The sequence below is a fragment of the Salmo trutta genome, chromosome 26 (assembly GCF_901001165.1).
Source record: "Salmo trutta chromosome 26, fSalTru1.1, whole genome shotgun sequence".
Lineage (NCBI taxonomy): Eukaryota > Metazoa > Chordata > Actinopteri > Salmoniformes > Salmonidae > Salmo > Salmo trutta.
The window spans coordinates 3,379,853-3,398,826 of record NC_042982.1 but is presented as its reverse complement, the minus strand read 5'-3'; the positions used below and the strand labels follow the sequence as shown (position 1 = coordinate 3,398,826).

The window sequence follows — 18,974 nt, the reverse complement described above, 5'->3', positions numbered from 1 at the left end:
GCCTTGATTCTAGCACTCATAGACCTCCACTGAGTAAGAGGGTCCCACTGGAGACCAACAACGGCAGGAAGTTATACTGAAGACATTCCTTGACTTCCCTTATGGAAGTAATTAGAATTATGGCGTGTAAAGTAGTGTTGGTGGGGGGGAGAAATCTCTCTAGGAAGTGACCAAGATTATCTGATAGTGATGGTTATTGTTAGTAGAAGAGAACAGTGGTGGGTCTTTCTTGTGCAAGAGAGTATGTTTGAGGCAAACACAGACTTGGCTCTATCCTATCACTGGTCTGTCTGAGAGATGTAGGGGGACAGTATCCTCAGAGGGAGACTCCCTAGAGAGCCACAGCACTGAGCCAGTGCAGCATCTATTGTACGTTATCATCATAACGTACAGCCATATCAAATAATCACAGTAATATATGGCTTAAAAGATTTGATACCCATTCACACCTCAACCCAGAGAGAAAGCATGTGGTCAGTCAGGGGCTGTGGTTCCAAAAAAAGCACACGCCTCTCACAAACACGGAGCATTCACAACCTGCACTGCTTATCTTGAACAAGGGTGATGGAATGTGGCCTCTGTAAATATCAGTGGGAACCTGCGTCAGATTCCCACAGCTAGTCTTTCAGGATAAGAGCTACAGTAAGTCTGCTTGTTATTCCCGGGAGGCACGGTAGTAGCACCTCCTTTCCTCTGCCAAACAACAATGGCAAATGAAAACAAATCTGATCCAAGTAATTTATCGGTTTTATGTCATCAAAACCACATACAGTGAGCTCCAAAAGTACTGGGACAGTGACACATTTTTTTTATTGTTTTGGCTCTGTACTCCAGCACTGAATTTGAAATTATACAATGACTGTGAACCGTTCAGAAATTACAGCACTTTTTGTACATAGTCCCTCCAATTTTATGGGAATGAAAAGTATTGGAACAAATTTTAATTGTAGTTAATCTTTATTTAACTAGGCAAGTCAGTTAAGAACAAATTCTTATCTACAATGACGGACTACCCCGGCCGAACCCTAACCCAGACGACGCTGGGCATATTGTGCGCCGCCCTATGGGACTCCCAATCACGGCCGGTTGTGATACAGCCTGGAATCGAACCAGGGTCTGAAGTGACCCTTCTAGCACCTTAAACCGCTGCGCCACTCAGGAGCCCAAATTCACTTATGTGTATTAAAGTAGTAAAAAGTATTTGGTCCCATATTCAGTGCACGCAATGACTACACCAAGCTTGTGACTACAAATTTGTTTGATGCATTTGCCGTTTGTTTTGGTTGTGTTTCAGATTATTTTGAGCCCAATAGAAATAATTGGTAAATATTGTATTGTCATTTTGGAGTCACTTTTATTGTAAATAAGAATATAATATGTTTCTAAACACTTCTACATTAATGTGGATGCTACCATGATCACAGATAATCCTGAATAAACCGTGAACAATGAATTTTAGGCACCAAATATCATACCACCCAAAAATTGCTAACCTCCCCTGTTATTGTAATGGTGAGAGGTTAGCATGTCTTAGGGGTATGATACTTGTGCATCTGTAACTTTCTCACTCATCATTATTCACGATTCATACACGATTATCCGTAATCATGGTATCATCCACATTCATTTAGAAGTGCTCATTACATTATATGAAAGGGGAAAAGTTTGGTTGAAACATCAGGGACGTGTTCGTGTTCAAAAATGTGTGTTTATTTTTGGAGTCCAGGTAGTCCCTCTCTTAATCCGTTCGTTTTTCTTCTGTTCGGTGCCCAATGAACACGACCATGGGCTTGCCCTGAGGTACACCGGACACCTGTTGCAGTCGTAACTTTCACACGGAGGTGAAACAACATCCGTCGTTACCATTCTTGTTTCGCTTAATAACACTCCTGCTCGTCATATGAGTCATTTCTCTAAAATGGTGATGACAAAGACAGCGGCTCGTCTCAGCTCTCAAAACAACAGAGATGTGTTATTTACCCAGCTAGCGAACAGAGGACAGGCCTCATCAGGTACTGGCTTGAAGTGAGAGAGACCGTCCGACGCCACTACATTCCCAGAGTATTAGCCAATCCCCTGAGAGACAGAGAGGAATGCCGAGTGTTAACAGTTCAGGCTATGAGCAGGAACATGGGAGGGATGGTTGCCTCCTCCTCACGGTCACTGACACGGCTGTTAAAGTTACTGTTTTTCTCTCATGTAGTGAGAGACCAGATACCGTCTAACATAAACAGTAGACACAAGCAGAGGATCTGTGCAGGGTCAAAACATCTTAAGAGACCAAGTATAACAGTCAACCGCCACGTGCATTGGAAGTTGCACTGGTGTTGGTGTCAAATTGTGGCATTGTTTCAACTGTCAATCATACTTCCTAGGAGGAAAAAGAGGTAACCTTACTGCTTTGACTGAAACGTTATGCTTTATGGATAACCAAAATCCAGAATATATGTTCTGATCCAGTGGGGTATGTATGGTACAATTCATCTGCAGTGAATATGCTAATGAGACGCCATAGAATGCAGTGTAATTTGCTAGGTACAGGTAGAGTTGAGTAGATAACCACTAGTACCCCTGAAGCAGAGGGGTCGTTCTGGACAAAGCGTGGGACATCAGACGCTCTTCTAAGCCTTAACTACAGCCCTCAGTGCTATTAGTCATGGGCTTTACGACAGGAGACCCACCCAGACCACGGTGTGCACACTTTCTGAGCTCTGGAGCTACCACAGCCACAGACTCCCACAAGCATATCAAAACAAAATCACATTTTATTTGTCACATACGCCGAACAAAACAGGTGTAGACTTTACCGTGAAATGCTTACGTACAAGCCCTTTCCCAACAATGCAGAGTAAGAAAATTGGCCAATAAAAATAGAAAATAGAAACACAATAAATAACAATAACGAGGCTATACATAAAGAGTACCAGTACCGAGTCAATGTGCAGGGGTACGAGGTACTGTAGTTGAGGTAATATGTACATGTAGGTAGGGGTAAAAGTGGCTAGGCAATCAGGATAGATAATAAAATGAGTAGCAGCGCAGCGTATGTGAAGCGTGTGAAAGTGTGTGTGTGGCATCAATATGCATGTGTGTGTGTGTGTGTGTGTGTTGGAGTGTCCAGTGTGCATTGAGTTAGTGCAAGAGTCAGTGCAAAAAGGGTCAATGCAAATAGTCAGGTTAGCCATTTGATGAACTGTTCAGCAGTCTTATGACTTGGGGGTAGAAGCTGTTCAGGAGCCTTTTGGTCCCAGACTTGGTGCTCCGGTACCACTTGACCTGCTGTAGCAGAGAGAACAGTAAATGGCTTTGATGGCTGGGGTCTTTGACAATTTTCCGGGTCTTCCTCTGACACTGCATGGTATAGTGGTCCTGGATGGCAGGGAGCTCTGCCCCAGTGATGTACTGGGCTGTCCACAACACCCTCTGTAGCGCCTTGCGATCGAGAGCAGTGGGGTTGCCATACCAAGCGGTAACGCAGCCAGTCAATATGCTCTCAATGGTGCAGCTGTAGAACTTTTAAAGGATCTGAGGGACCACGTCAAATCTTTTCAACCTCCTGAGGGGGAAGAGGCTTTGTCGTGCCCTCTTCACAACTGTGCTGGTTTGAGAGGACCATGTGAAGTGCTTAGTAATGTGGACACCGAGTAAGTTGAAGCTTTCGACCTGCTCCACTACAACCTTGTCAATGTGGATGGGGGCAGGCTCGCCCCTCCATTTCCTGTAGTCCCCGATCAGTTCCTTTGTCTTGCTGATGTTGAAAGAGAGGTTGTTATCCTGGCTTCACACTGCCACGTCTCTGACCTCCTCCCTGTAGGCTGTCTCATTGTCATCTGCAATCAGTCCTGCCACAGTCATGTCGTCAGCAAACTTGATGATGGTGTTAGAGTTGTGCGTGGCCACACAGTCATGGGTGAACAGGGAGTACAGAAGGGGACTAAGCACACAACCCTGAGGGGCCCCCATGTTGAGTGTCAGCGTGGCAGATGTTGTTACTTACCCTCACCACTTGGGGGCGGCCCATCAGAAAGTTTAGGATCCAGTTGCAGAGGAAGGTGTTCAGTCCAAGGATACCGAGATTGGTGATGAGCTTGGAAGGAACTATGATGGTGAACGCTGACCTGTTGTCAATGAACAGCATTCTCACATATGTATTCCTCTTGTCCAGTTGGGAGAGAGCAGTGTGTAGTGCAATAGAGATTGTGTCATCTGTGGATCTGTTGGGGCGGTTTGCGATTGTTGATGTGTGCCATGACCAGCCTTTTAATGCATTTCATGGTTACAGATGTAAATGCTATGGCACGATAGTCATTTAAACAGGTTACCTTTGAGATTACCTTTGGGATTACAGACCGAGATGTTGAAAATGTCCGTAAAGACAGTTTCCAGCTGGTCTGTGCATGCTCTGAGAACAGGCCTGGTATTACATCTGACCCAACGGCCTTGTGAGTGTTTACCTGTTTAAAATTCTTACTCACATCGGCCACGGAGAGCGAGAACACACAATTGTTCTGGACAGCAGGGGCTCTCATGCATGGCTCCGTGTTGTTTGCCTCGAAGCGAGCATAGAAGGCATTCAGCTCGTCTGGGAGGTTTGTGCTGGGGAGGTTTATGTCACTGGAAAACTCACGGCTGTGCAAATATACAGAGCTCAACAACATGAAACAAAAGCCATTGTTACCTTGGCGCGCCACTGACTACCTGCTTAGGGCACACACGCACAAACACACACACACACACACACCTTTGAGTGTATTCCCTCACCTGGTTGAGCATAGCGTTTCCCGCGGTTTTGTGACCCATTGGACGCCATCTTGCCTGTGAAGACTGCATAGACTCTCTGGGCCCAGACCTGATGGCTGCCCTCATCCTTTACCCCACACCGCGGTGTGCCCATCTGCTTCAGGGTGGCACCATCCAGCTGTCCTGTGACGGGCAGGTGGGACAGCCACTGAAACTCCCTGTGAGAGAGGAGGTGGCGAAAAAGGGAATACAGATTAGCATACCAATAAACAATACATGAAACAAACTCTGTCTTGGTCACACTGAGGAATACATTTTGATGTCATAATTTCAGTGTCATTGTCCCTGCTGTATTTAACTCACGCAAAGAGACAATCACGTTCTCAAACCTGATTACTCAAAGAGTATATCTAATGATTATATTATACACTCACTGGCCAGTTTATTAGGTACACCCATCTAGTGCTGGTCTCCAGAACAGCCTGAATTCTCTCAAGTAAATTTAGCTCACTTTCATGTACCAGGCAATGTTTTTCCACTCCTCAATTGTCCAGTGTTGGTGATCGCATGCCCACTGGAGCCGTTTCTTCTTGTTTTTAGATGATTGGAGTGGAACCGGGTGTGGTCGTCTGCTGCAATAGCCCATTAAAGGATCGACGAGTTGTGCGTTCCGAGATGCCGTTCTGCACACCACTGTTGTACTGCATCGTTATTTGTCTGTTTGCGGCCCGCCTGTTAGCTTGCACGATTCTTGACATTCTCCTTCAACCTCTCTCATCAATGAGCTGTTTTCACCCACAGGACTGCCGTTGACTGGAAGTTTTTTGTTTGTTGCACCATTGTTGGTAAACCCTAGACACTGTCGTGCGTGTAAAGCCCAGGGCAGCAGTTTCTGAGGTACTGGATCTGGCGCGCCTGGCACCGACGATCATACCACACTCAAAGTCGCTTAGGTCACTCGTTTTGCTCATTCAAACATTTAATCGAACAGTAACCGAATGCCTCGATGCCTGTCTGCCTGCTTTATATAGCAAGCCACGGACACGTGACTCACTGTCTGTAGGAGCGATCCATTTTCGTGAACAGGGTGGTGTATCTAATAAACTGGTGGGTTCAGATTGTATTCATACCCCTTCACCTATTCCACATTTTGTTGTGTTACAGCCTGAATTGTCTTACCCATCTAAACAAGTTAGGCAGAGAGAGAGAGACACACAGCTGCATGTGAGCTCTCACATTTTTCAACATGTTTATTAAAAAATGAAAGATTTGGAGTTAGATAAACTTGGATTTTTCAGCAGGGACATATGCAGAATACTACCCTCCACAGCATGGCCTTCGCTCCAGATCAGAACTCCAAACCTACAACCACATTTTTGACAAAATTGACCGGATAGATTACTGCTACCAATGTTTCCTGTTTCCAAGCTATACGGAGGGTGCTCCAGCAAACAAACAGCAGAGACCTGAGGACACCATCTAACCTGGAACTGAGTGAGTAGTGTTTGGTCTGATGCTATTTTGAAAGCCAAGAAGAAAAAGAAGAAAAAAAAGTGAAAAACATGAAAAATAAAGTATATTACAGTGATATATTTTGCTTTATGGGGACTGAATGCTGAGTTAAGGCTGCCAGGTTTGCGGGGACAGACCAGATACAACTTCAATAAGCACTGAGGTGTGAAGTGAAAGGTGTCGAGCCCTTTGGACACAACAATTGTCAGGAGAAATAAAAGTTTTCCCAAGTGGGTGTGACACCTACTCCCGTTGCCTGTGGCAATGCTGCTTGGATTCCACCTGGCAATCTGTTCACCGTCTTCCCTGGCCTGTCTCCCCCTGTCTGGTACAGTTACCCCCACCACACTCCCCCCTCTCTCCCGAGCTTTCGCTCGCGTCCAGCACACACGCACTGTTGGGGCGAGTGACTCTAAACTTACAATGGCTAGCCCTAAGTCGTTATCTTCTTACGGCTGAAATCACGTTAACGGGATCGATATGACAACAGCCAGTGAAAGTGCAGAGCGCCAACTTCAAAACAGCAACAATCTCATAATTAAAATTTCTCAAACATACAAGTATTATACACCATTTTAAAGATAAGATTCTCATTAATCCAATCACAGTGTCTGATTTCAAAAAGGCTTTACAGTGAAAGCACACCAAACAATTATGTTAGCTCAGCACCTAGTCACAAAAAAACATACAGCCATTTTCCAGCCAAAGAGAGGAGTCACAAAAAGCAGAAATAGAGATAAAATGAATCACTAACCTTTGATGATCTTCATCAGATGGCACTCATAGGACTTCATGTTACACAATACATGTATGTTTTGTTCGATAAAGTTCATATTTATATCCAAAAATCTCAGTTTACATTGGGGCATTATGTTCAGTAATGTTTTGCCTCCAAAACCTCCAGTGACTTTGTAGAGAGCCACATCAATTTACAGAAATACTTATCATAAACTTTGATAAAATATACAAGTGTTATGCACAGAATTAAAGATACACTTCTCCTCAACCGCTGTGTCAGATTTCAAAAAAGCTTTACGGCGAATGCAAACTTTGCAATAATCTGAGTACAGTGCTCAGACATCAAAACAATCCATACAGACACCCGCCATTTTGGAGTCAACAGAAGTCACAAATACTATTATAAATATTCACTTACCTTTGATGATCTTCATCGGAATGCACTCCCAGGATCCCAGTTCCACAATAAATGTTTGTTTTGTTCGATAAAGTCCATCCTTAATGTCCAAATACCTCCATTTTGTTTGCGTGTTCCGTCGAGTAATCCAAATGCACTGTGCTCGCACAGTAAGTTCAGACGAAAAGTCAAAAGAATTATATTACAGTTCGTAGAAACATGTCAAACGATGTATAGAATCAGTCTTTAGGATGTTTTTATCATAAATCTTCCCTAATATTCCAACCGGACGATTCCTTTGTCTTCAGAAATTAAAAGGAACACACCTAACTCTCACGGGAATGCGCGCCACTGAGCTCATGTCATTTTCTCAATCATCTGATTCCAATGACTCTTATTCTCTCCCCATTCACAGTAGAAGCATGAAACAACGTTCTAAAGACTGTTGACATCTAGTGGAAGCATTAGGAAGTGCAAAATGACCCCACAGACACTGTATACTGGATAGGCAATCACTTGAAAAACTACAAACCTCAGATTTCCACACTTCCTGATTGGATTTTTTCTCAGGTTTTTGCCTGCCATATGAGTTCTGTTATACTCACAGACATCATTCAAACAGTTGTAGAAACTTCAGAGTGTTTTCTATCCAAATCTACTAATAATATGCGTATCGTAGCTTCTGGGACTGAGTAGCAGGCAGTTTACTCTGGGCACCTTCTTCATCCAAGCTACTCAATACTGCCACCCATCCATAAGAAGTTTTAACCTTGTTCTGAACACCTCCAAAACAAAGGTCATGTGGTTTGGTAAGAAGAATGCCCCTCTCCCCACCGGTGTGATTACTACATCTGAGGGTTTAGAGCTTGAGGTAGTCACCTCATACAAGTACTTGGGAGTATGGCTAGACGGTACACTTTCCTTCTCTCAGCACATATCAAAGCTGCAGGCTAAAGTTAAATCTAGACTTGGTTTCCTCTATCGTAATAGCTCCTCTTTCACCCCAGCTGCCAAACTAACCCTGATTCAGATGACCATCCTACCCATGCTAGATTACGGAGACATAATTTATAGATCGGCAGGTAAGGGTGCTCTTGAGCGGCTAGATGTTCTTTACCATTCGGCCATCAGATTTGCCACCAATGCTCCTTATAGGACACATCACTGCACTCTATACTCCTCTGTAAACTGGTCATCTCTGTATACCTGTCACAAGACCCACTGGTTGATGCTTATTTATAAAACCCTCTTAGGCCTCACTCCCCCCTATCTGAGAGACCTACTGCAGCCCTCATCCTCCACATACAACACCCATTCTGCCAGTCACATTCTGTTAAAGGTTCCCAAAGCACACACATCCCTGGGTCACTCCTCTTTTCAGTTCGCTGCAGCTAGCGACTGTAATGACCAGCATCAAACACTCAAACCAGACAGTTTTATCTCAATCTCTTCATTCAAAGACTCAATCATGGACACACTTACTGACAGTTGTGGCTGCTTTGTGTGATGAATTGTTGTTTCTACCTTCTTGTCCTTTGTGCTGTTGTCTGTGCCCAATAATGTTTGTACCATGTTTTGTGCTGCTACCATGTTGTTGTCATGTTGTGTTGCTACCATGCTGTGTTGTCATGTGTTGCTGCCTTGCTATGTTGTTGTCTTAGGTCTCTCTTTATGTAGTGTTGTCTCTCTTGTCGTGATGCGTATTTTGTTCTATATTTTCAAAAAATGTAACCCCAGGAGGCCTTTTGGTAGGCCATCATTGTAAATAACAATTTGTTCTTAACTGATTTGCCTTGTTAAATAAAGGTTAAATAAAAATAAAATAAAAACAATACCCCATAATGACAAAGGGAATACCCAATGAGTCAATACATTGTAGAAGCACTTTTAGCGGCGATTACAGCTTTGAGTCGTTGGGGTCAATGTCCTGTTGGAACGTAAATCTTTTCCCCATTCTAAGGTTGTTTGCACTCTGAAGCAGGATCTCATCAAAGATTTGCCTGTATTTGACTGGCTTCGTTGTTACCTCTATCCTTACCACATGGGGGAAAGGCGCTGTGCCGTGAGGTGTTGCTTTATTTGTTTACTGTTCACTTGCGCTATATAAGATGGAAAGGAGTTCCAAACTCATGGCTCTGTACAATACTGTACGTTTCCTTGAATTTGTTCTTGACCTGGGGCCTGTGAAAAGACCCCTGGTGGCATGCCTGGTGGGGTAAGTGTGTTTTTTTATAATTCTTTTATTATTATTTTTTATTTCACCTATTTTTAACCAGGTAGGCCAGTTGAGAACAAGTTCTCATTTACAACTGCGACCTGGCCAAGATAAAGCAAAGCAGTGCAACACAAACAACACAGAGTTACACATGGGATAAACAAACGTACAGTCAATAACACAATAGAAACATCTATATACAGTGTGTGCAAATGTAGTAAGATTAGGGAGGTAAGGCAGTAAATAGGCCATAGTGGCGTTATAATTACAATTTAGCATTAACACTGGAGTGATAGATGTGCAGAAGATGAATGTGCAAGTTGAGATACTGGGGTGCAAAGGAGCAAAAAAAATAATAATATGGGGATGAGGTAGTTGGGTGAGCTATTTACAGATGGGCTGTGTACAGGTGCAATGATCGGTAAGCAGCTCTGACAGCTGATGCTTAAAGTTAGTGAGGGGGATATAAGACTCCAGCTTCAGTGATTTTAGCAATTCATTCCAGCCATTGGCAGCAGAGAACTGGAAGGAAAGGCAGCCAAAGGAGGAGTTGGCTTTGGGGATGACCAGTGAAATATACCTGCTGGAGCGCGTGCTATGGGTGGGTGCTGCTATGGTGACCAGTGAGCTGAGATAAGGCGGGGCTTTACCTAGCAAAGACTTATAGATGACCTGGAGCCAGTGGGTTTGGCGAAGAATATGAAGCGAGAGCCAGCCAACGAGAGCATACAGGTTGCAGTGGTAAGTAGTATATGGGGCTTTGGTGACAAAACGGATGGCACTGTGATAGACTGCATTCAATTTGCTGAATAGAGTGTTGGAGGCTATTTTGTAAATTACATCGCCGAAGTCAAGGATCAGTAGAATTGTCAATTTTACGAGGGTATGTTTGGCAGCATGAGTGAAGGATGCTTTGTTGCGAAATAGGAAGCTGATTCTAGATTTAATTTTGGATTGGAGATGCTTAATGTGAGTCTGGAAGGAGAGTTTGCAGTCTAACCAGACACCTACGTATTTGTAGTTGTCCACATATTCTAAGTCAGAACCGTCCAGAGTAGTGATGCTGGACTGGCGGGCGGGTGCAGGCAGCGATCGGTTGAAGAGCATGCATTTAGTTTTACTTGCATTTAAGAGCAGTTGGAGGCCACGGAAGGAGTGTTGTATGGCATTGAAGCTTGTCTGGAGGTTTGTTAACACGGTGTCCAAAGAAGGGCCTGTATACAGAATGGTGTCGTCTGCGTAGAGGTGGATCAGAGAATCACGAGCAGCAAGAGCGACATCATTGATGTATACAGAGAAAAGAGTCAGCCCGAGAATTGAACCCTGTGGCACCTCCATAGAGACTGCCAGAGGTCCGGACAACAGGCCCTCCGATTTCACACACTGAACTCTATCTGAGAAGTAGTTGGTGAAACCGGCGAGGCAGTCATTTGAGAAACCAAGGCTGTTGAGTCTGCCGATAAGAATGCGGTGATTGACAGAGTCGAAAGCCTTGGCCATGTCAATGAAGACGACTGCACAGTATTGTCTTTTATCGATGGCGGTTATGATATCGTTTAGGACCTTGAGCGTAGCTGAGGTGCACCCATGACCAGCTCAGAAACCAGATTGCATAGCGGAGAAGGTACTTTAGAAAGGCAGAGTAGGATAGTTATAGGTTTGTAACAGTTTGGGTCTAGAGTGTCTCGCCCTTTGAAGAGGGGGATGACCGCGGCAGCTTTCCAATCTTTAGGGATCTCAGACGATACGAAAGAGAGTTTGAACAGGCTAGTAATAGGGGTTGCAACAATTGCGGCAGATAATTTTAGAAACAGAGGGTCCAGATTGTCTAGCCCAGCTGATTTGTAGGGGTCCAGATTTTGCAGCTCTTTCAGAACATCAGCTATCTGGATATGGGTGAAGGAGAAGTGGGGGAGGCTTTGGCAAGTTGCTGTGGGGGGTGCAGAGCTGTTGACTGGGGTAGGGGTAGCCAGGTGGAAAGCATGGCCAGCTGTAGACAAATGCTTATTGAAATTCTCGATTATCGTAGATTTATCGGTGGTGACAGTTTTTCCTAGCCTCAGTGCACAAGGAGGAGGTGCTCTTATTCTCCATGGGCTTTACAGTGTCCCAAAACTTTTTGGAGTTTGTGCTACAGGATGCAAATTTCTGTTTGAAAAAGCTAGCCTTTGCTTTCCTAACTGCCTGTGTATATTGGTTCCTAACTTCCCTGAAAAGTTGCATTTCGTGGGGGCTATTTGATGCCAATGCAGAACGCCACAGGATGTTTTTGTGCTGGTCAAGGGCAGTCAAGTCTGGAGTGAACCAAGGGCTATATCTATTCTTAGTTCTACATTTCTCTAATGAGGCCTGCTTATTTAAGATAGTGAGGAAAGCACTTTTAAAGAATAACCAGGCATCCTCTACTGACGGAAGGAGGTCAATATCCTTCCAGGATACCCGGGCCAGGTCGATTCGAAAGGCCTGCTTACTGAAGTGTTTTAGGGAGCGTTTGACAGTGATGAGGGGGGGTCATTTGACCGCAGACCCATTACAGATGCAGGCAATGAGGCAGTGATTGCTGAGATCCTGGTTGAAGACAGCAGAGGTGTATTTAGAGAGCAGGTTGGTCAGGATGATATCTATGAGGGTGCCCGTGTTTACTGATTTAGGGTTGTACCTGGTAGGTTCCTTGATAATTAGTGTGTGATTGAGGGCATCTATCTTAGATTGTAAGACGGCCGGGGTGTTAAGCATATCCCAGTTTAGGTCACCTAACAGTACAAACTCTGAAGATAAATGGGGGGCAATTAATTTGCATATGGTGTCCAGGGCACAGCTGGGGGCTGAGGGGGGTCTATAACAAGCTGCAACAGTGAGAGACTTATTTCTGGAAAGGTGGATTTTTAAAAGTAGAAGCTTGAACTGTTTGGGCGCAGACCCGGATAGCATAACAGAACTCTGCAGACTATCTCTGCAGTAGATTGCAACTCCACCCCATTTGGCAGTTCTATCTTGGCGGAAAATGTTGTAGTTGGGGATGGAAATTTCAGAATTTCTGGTGGCCTTCCTAAGCCAGGATTCAGACACGGCTAGGACATCAGGGTTGGCGGAGTGTGCTAAAGCAATGAATAAAACAAACTTAGGGGGGTGGCTTCTGATGTTAACGTGCATGAAACCAATGCTTTTACGGTTACAGAAGTCAACAAATGATAGCGCCTGGGAAACAGGAGTGGAACTGGGGGCTACAGGGCCTGGGTTAACCTCTACATCACCAGAGGAACAGAGCAGAAGTAGGATAAGGGTATGGCTAAAGGCTATAAGAACTGGTCATCTAGTGCGTTGGGAACAGAGAATAAAAGGACCAGATTTCTGGGCGTTGTAGAATAGATTCAGGGCATAATGTATAGACAATGGTATGATAGGATGTGAGTACAGTGGAGGTAAATCTAGGCGTTGAGTGACGATGAGAGAAGTTTAGTCTCTGGAGGCACCAGTTAAGCCAGGTGAGGTCTCCGCATGTGTGTGGGGTGGGACAAAAGAGCTATCTAAGGCCTGTTGAGCGGGACAGAGGGCTCTACAGTGAAATAAAACAATAAGAACTAGCCAAGACAGCAGTAGACAAGGCATATTGACATTAGAGAGAGGCATAAAGCAATCACAGGTGTTGATCAGGAGAGCTAAGACAACAACGGGTAAATGGCGATGAATGGGCAGAGCGGGTCAGTTAGGTACATACAGGACCTGAGTTCGAGGCTGGGACCGACAGGTAAACAAAATGAGGTACCGTGTTATTAAAACAGTCCAGGGGGCATCAGGTGTGTATGTGTCAGTGCTCTTTTTAAGTAGACTATGTAAACAATTTGGAATTTCCAACACATTCAGGTTTCTTAAAAAAAACAAGAAGTGACGCAGTCAGTCTTTCCTCAAATCTTAGCCAAGAGAGACTGGCATGCATAGTATTAATATTAGCCCTCTGATTACAATGAAGAGCAAGACGTGCCTCTGTTCTTGGCTAGCTGCAGCGTAACTAGGTCTTTCTTTGCAGCACTTGACCATATGACTGGACAATAATCAAGATGAGATAAAACTAGAGACTGCTGGACTTGCTTTGTGGACAGACCTCTCCCCATCTTTACAACCATTGAATCTATATGTTTTGACTATGACAGTTTACAATCTAAGGTAACACCAAGTAATTTAGTCTCCTCAACTTGTTCAACAGCCACACCATTCATTACCAGATTCAGCTGAGGTCTGATGCATATGGTTGAATCATCAGCATACATGGACACACATGCTTTGTTTAATGCGAGTGGGAGGTCATTGATAAAAATAGAAAAGAGTAGAGGGCCTAGAGAGCTGTCCTGTGGTACACCACACTTTACATGTTTGACATTAGAGAAGCTTCCATTAAAGAAAATCCTCTGAGTTCTATTAGATAGATAGCTCTGAATCTACGATATGGCAGAGGTTGAAAAGCCATAACACATAAGTTTTCTTAATAAGAGGTTATGGTCAATAATATCAAATCTAACAGTACAGCTCCCACAATCTTATTATTATTAATTTCTTTCAACCAATCATCGGCCATTTGTGTCAGTGCAGTACATGTTGAGCGCCCTTCTCTATAAGCATGCTGAAAGTCTGTTGTTAATTTGTTTACAGAGAAAAAGCATTGTACTTGGCCAAACACAATGTTTTCCAACAGTTTGTCATGCTGATTGAGTTCGAATACCAGACTGGAAACTTCAAAAGGAGGGTGGTGCTTGGAATCATTGTTCTTCCTCTTTCAACCATGGTTACCTGATAGGAAACACGTGCCATCATCATTGCTTTGCACAAAAAGGGCTTCAAAGGCAAAGATATTGCTGCCAGTAAGATTGCACCTAAATCAACCATTTATTGGATCATCAAGAACTTCAAGGAGAGCGGTTCAATTGTTGTGAAGAAGGCTTCAGGGCGCCCAAGAAAGTCCAGCAAGCGTCAGGACTGTCTCCTAAAGTTGATTCAGCTGCGGGATCGGGGCACCACCAATACAGAGCTTGCTCAGGAATGGCAGCAGGCAGGTGTGAGTGCATCTGCACGCACAGTGAGGCGAAGACTTTTGGAGGATGGGCTGGTGTCAAGAAGGGCGGCAAAGAAGCCACTTCTCTCCAGGAAAAACATCAGGGACAGACTGATTTTCTCTGATGAATTCCCTTTCCGATTGTTTGGGGCATCCGGAAAAAAGCTTGTCGGGAGAAGACAAGGTGAGCGCTACCATCAGTCCTGTGTCATGTCAACAGTAAAGCATCCTGAGACCATTCATGTGTGGGGTTGCTTCTCAGCCAAGGGAGTGGCCTCACTCACAATTTTTCATAAGAACACAGCCATGAATAAAGAATGGTACCAACACATCCTCCAAGAGCAACTTCTCCCAACCATCCAGGAACAGTTCGGTGACGAACAATGCCTTTTCCAGCATGGTGGAGCACCTTGCCATAAGGCAAAAGTGATAACTAAGTGGCTCGGGGAACAAAACATTGATATTTTGGGTCCATGGCCAGGAAACTCCCCAGACCTTAATCCCATTGAGAATTTGTGGTCAATCCTCAAGAGGCGGGTGGACAAACAAAAACCCACATATTCTGACGAACTCCAAGCATTGATTATGCAAGAATGGGCTGCCATCAGTCAGGATGTGGCCCAGAAGTTAATTGACAGCATACCAGGATTGCAGAGGTCTTGAAAAAGAAGGGTCAACACTGCAAATATTGACTCTTTGCATCAACTTCATGTAATTGACAATAAAAGCCTTTGACACTTATGAAATGCTTGTAATTATACTTCAGTATTCCATAGTAACATCTGACAAAAATATCTAAAGACACTGAAGCAGCGAACTTTGTGGAAATTAATATTTGTGTCATTCTCAAAATTTTTGGCCACGACTGTAGATGGCTGAGGAAAAAATCTATTTAATCCATTTTGAATTCAGGATGTAACACAACAAATGTGGAATAAGTCAAGGGGTATGAATACTTTCTGAAAGCACTGTATATCAACAGTATAGCATTCTTAGTGAGATTTGAACTCTACATTCCAGAGTGGTTAGGAGAGGGTTCAACAGAGGAGGTTTCCCAGTTCGGTGGTAGTGAGGGAATATTTTACTGCCTGCCTTTTTACATTACCACTCCATGGGTTGGCCCACAGACCTACACCCTCCCCTAGCACCATACAGCCTGACTCAGCTACCAGGTTAATAGCCTTGTACTGACTCTAATCAGCCAACAGAGATGTTGATAAGTGCATTTTTCAATGTAGGACGTTGAGTGCGTAATCCAATGTAAGTAATTCGATTATGACTTGAGTCTTCGAGCCAACATAAATATTCTGCTCCACTGGGCAACAGGCTCTCTGATTAGGAAGACTACTCTATGCCCCCCAGGGTCGAATTGAGAACAGAGGGTGAGGCTGTGAAATACAGTGTGAGAGAGACGGTATGGCCAAGTCTTAGCCAGTGGAGAATGTAAGGGGACAAAGAGAGAGAAACCGACACAGAACAGAATTGCATGAAGGAGATGGAGACAATTCAAAAGTGATAAGAGTTATTTGAGAGACAGTAGTACCGTACCGGACTGCTGTTTTGACCTCTGCAGCATTGTGTATGTGATTGTCCTGGTGCAGGTAGCCATACTTCTCCAGGAAGCCCTGCAATAAACGTTACATCATTATTTTTCATGAGACTCCCACACTTACTTGGTTTTTAAACATTATTAAATCAGACATTAATTTGCCTTAGCCTTGTAAACTTCAACTATTTCCTTAGGGCCTCTCTACATGTCTTTAAAAAGACATGTTATAGTCACTGTCAGGTAGGAGCATGCTAACTTTCCGCCCTCATCCCTCTGGGTGACTGAGGAGAGGAGTGATGGACTCCGGACCACCCATCTTACAGAAAGAGAGTAGAGAGACCATCAGTTATCAGGTTCTAACCACTGGGCTTGATGTTAACAACAGGCACCGACAGGAAGAGGTATGATTAGAGATGTTATGGGGAGGAAATTTTTAAAAAATCAACAGATGACAACTCAGTTCAGAGGTGCTAAATCCTCTCGGCTGGCAAACGGCAGACAATCCTGTGTGTGTCCGACCCCTTACACACAGGGAATGTGGAGAGAGAAGTTACATTCTCAAACTACTCTAAAATGTCACAGATGTCTCAAGTTTTGAGGGAGCGTGCAATTTGCATGCTGACTGCATGAATATCTACCAGAGCTGTTGCCAGAGAATTTAATGTTCATTTCTCTTCCAACATCGTTTTAGATGATTTGGTGGTACGTCCAAACCGCCTTCACAACCGCAGACCACGTGTAACCCAGGACCTCCACATCTGGTTTCTTCACCTGCGGAATGCTCTGAGACAGTCTCTGGGAAGCTCATCTGTGTGCTCGTTGTCCTCACCAGGGTCTTGACCCGACTGCAGTTCAGTGTCGGAAACAACTTCAGTAGGCAAATGCTCACATTTAATGGCCACTGGCACGCTGGAGAAGTGTGCTCGTCACGGATGAATCCCGGTTTGGTGGTACGCTCAACCGGCATCACAACCGCAGACCACGTGTATGGCGTTGTGTTACCAAGCGGTTTGCTGATGTCAACCTTTTGAACCGTGCCCCATGGTAGTGGTGGGGTTATGGTACGGGCAGGCATAAACTACGGACAACGATGGCATTTTATCAATGGCAATTTGAATGCACAGAGGTACCGTGACAAGATCCTGAGGCCCATTGTCGTGCCATTCATCCACGGCCACCATCTCGTGTTTCAGCATGATAATGCATTTCCCCATGTCGCAAGTATCTGTACACAATTCTTGGAAGTTGAAAATGTCTCAGTTCTTCCATGGCCTGCATACTCACCAGACATCACCCATTGAGCCTGTTTGGGATGCTCTGGATCGACGTGTACAACAGCGTGTTCCAGTTCCCACCAATATTCAGCAACTTCACACAGCCATTGAAGAGTGGGACAACATTCCAAAGGCCACAATCAACATATGTGACCAACAGATACATATCTGTATTCCCAGTCATGTGAAATCCATAGATTAGGGCCTAATGAATTTATTTTAATTGACTGATTTCCTTTAAGATCTTTGAAATTGTTGCATTTTCGTTCAGTGTATATTGAAATAAAATAGCATAACAAATTGAGCTGGGTAAAACATGTTAGACTATAATTTAGGTTTGAAAACTGAAACTATAATGAAGGTGTTATGTGCAGTAAGTATAACCAAAGTGGAATAGGTGAACTCATTTTCATTTTAGTATTTATACCTGCCAGAATGTAGCTGTGGAATCTTGCTGGAAGATAAAATGCCTGCTAGAGCTAGATGGAAGAGACTCATCAGGTCATATAGGGAAATTAATACATCGACAAAAACCCATCCATCCCTGAGCACAAGATATTGAAAAGACTCATGCATTAGATTCTAATGGATTTTACACCGACAGCCATTTTCCTCTTTGGTTTTCCATTATCATAGCTCAATCGGGGGCAGCCTGCCCATCCTTCCAAAAACAACCACTCTAAACTGACAGTTGCTGTGGGCGTATGCTACCTGGCTTAATTTAGGTGAGTCAAATCACTATATTCATTCAACTCTACACTTTATATACAAAACGCAGCCATTCTGTTCTTTTTTTCACTAATAGGTATTTTGACCTATCAGACTAACTCTGAAAAATATCTGATTGTGAACAAATATCAGATTTGGCTACCTGTGTAAACGCGGTCTTAGTGTTAGAAAATCTCGTCAAAAATAGTCTAGTTCTAAAGTTTCAAGCCGTAAACATTTAAAGAAAACTTCTAATAAGCTACAGATAAAACACGTACCTCAGCGGTCTCGACTCGCCCGTCCGTTGACACCGGCGTGCAAACCGTTGACTTTATGAGTATTAGCGCAGTTATAATACATGGAAAGATATACCACAATTTATTCTGGTCCGGAGAGTCTCGCAAACTCATTGTATAACACTTGCAATACCATTAGATTAACGCAGACAAACATACATTTAAATCCAAATCAGATATTTCCAAGTACTGCTTGTCTAATGTGCAACAACCAAGGATATTTCAATGTGTGTGAACCCTGTGCTGTCATTTTCCTCACATAGGGAGGGACAGTACCGCCCACAGCTCATGGGCTGGATGAGCTCAAAGCAAAACACTGTACATTGAGAGCATGTCAAAACATCCCCTCTCTTGGCACGTTGTATAGGCTACATAATTGTTCAAATTAAATGTATATATTTACTTAACTAAGCAAGTCAGTTATGAACAAATTCTTATTTTACAATGACGGCCTACCCCGCCAAACCCGGACAAAGCTGGGCCAATTGTGCGCCGCCC

General features: G+C 43.9%; 1 protein-coding gene across 2 annotated transcripts in view; it reads right to left on the bottom strand.

Annotated features, from left to right (window-relative positions):
• Positions 1-18,786, bottom strand: part of mmp28 (matrix metallopeptidase 28) — a 39,338-nt gene extending 20,552 nt beyond the window's left edge. Inside the window, exons 1-3 of one of the 2 annotated variants that reach the window (XM_029714421.1) lie at positions 18,459-18,786; positions 16,198-16,274; positions 4,762-4,958 (exon numbers count right to left, since the gene is read on the bottom strand). In XM_029714421.1, coding sequence (XP_029570281.1) covers positions 4,762-4,958; positions 16,198-16,274; positions 18,459-18,590 — 406 coding nt within the window. In that variant the 5' untranslated portion in view covers positions 18,591-18,786. The remainder of the gene's footprint in view (positions 1-4,761; positions 4,959-16,197; positions 16,275-18,458) is intronic. The other variant, XM_029714420.1, reaches the window with a different exon arrangement.
• Between the last annotated feature and the right edge of the window lie 188 nt (positions 18,787-18,974).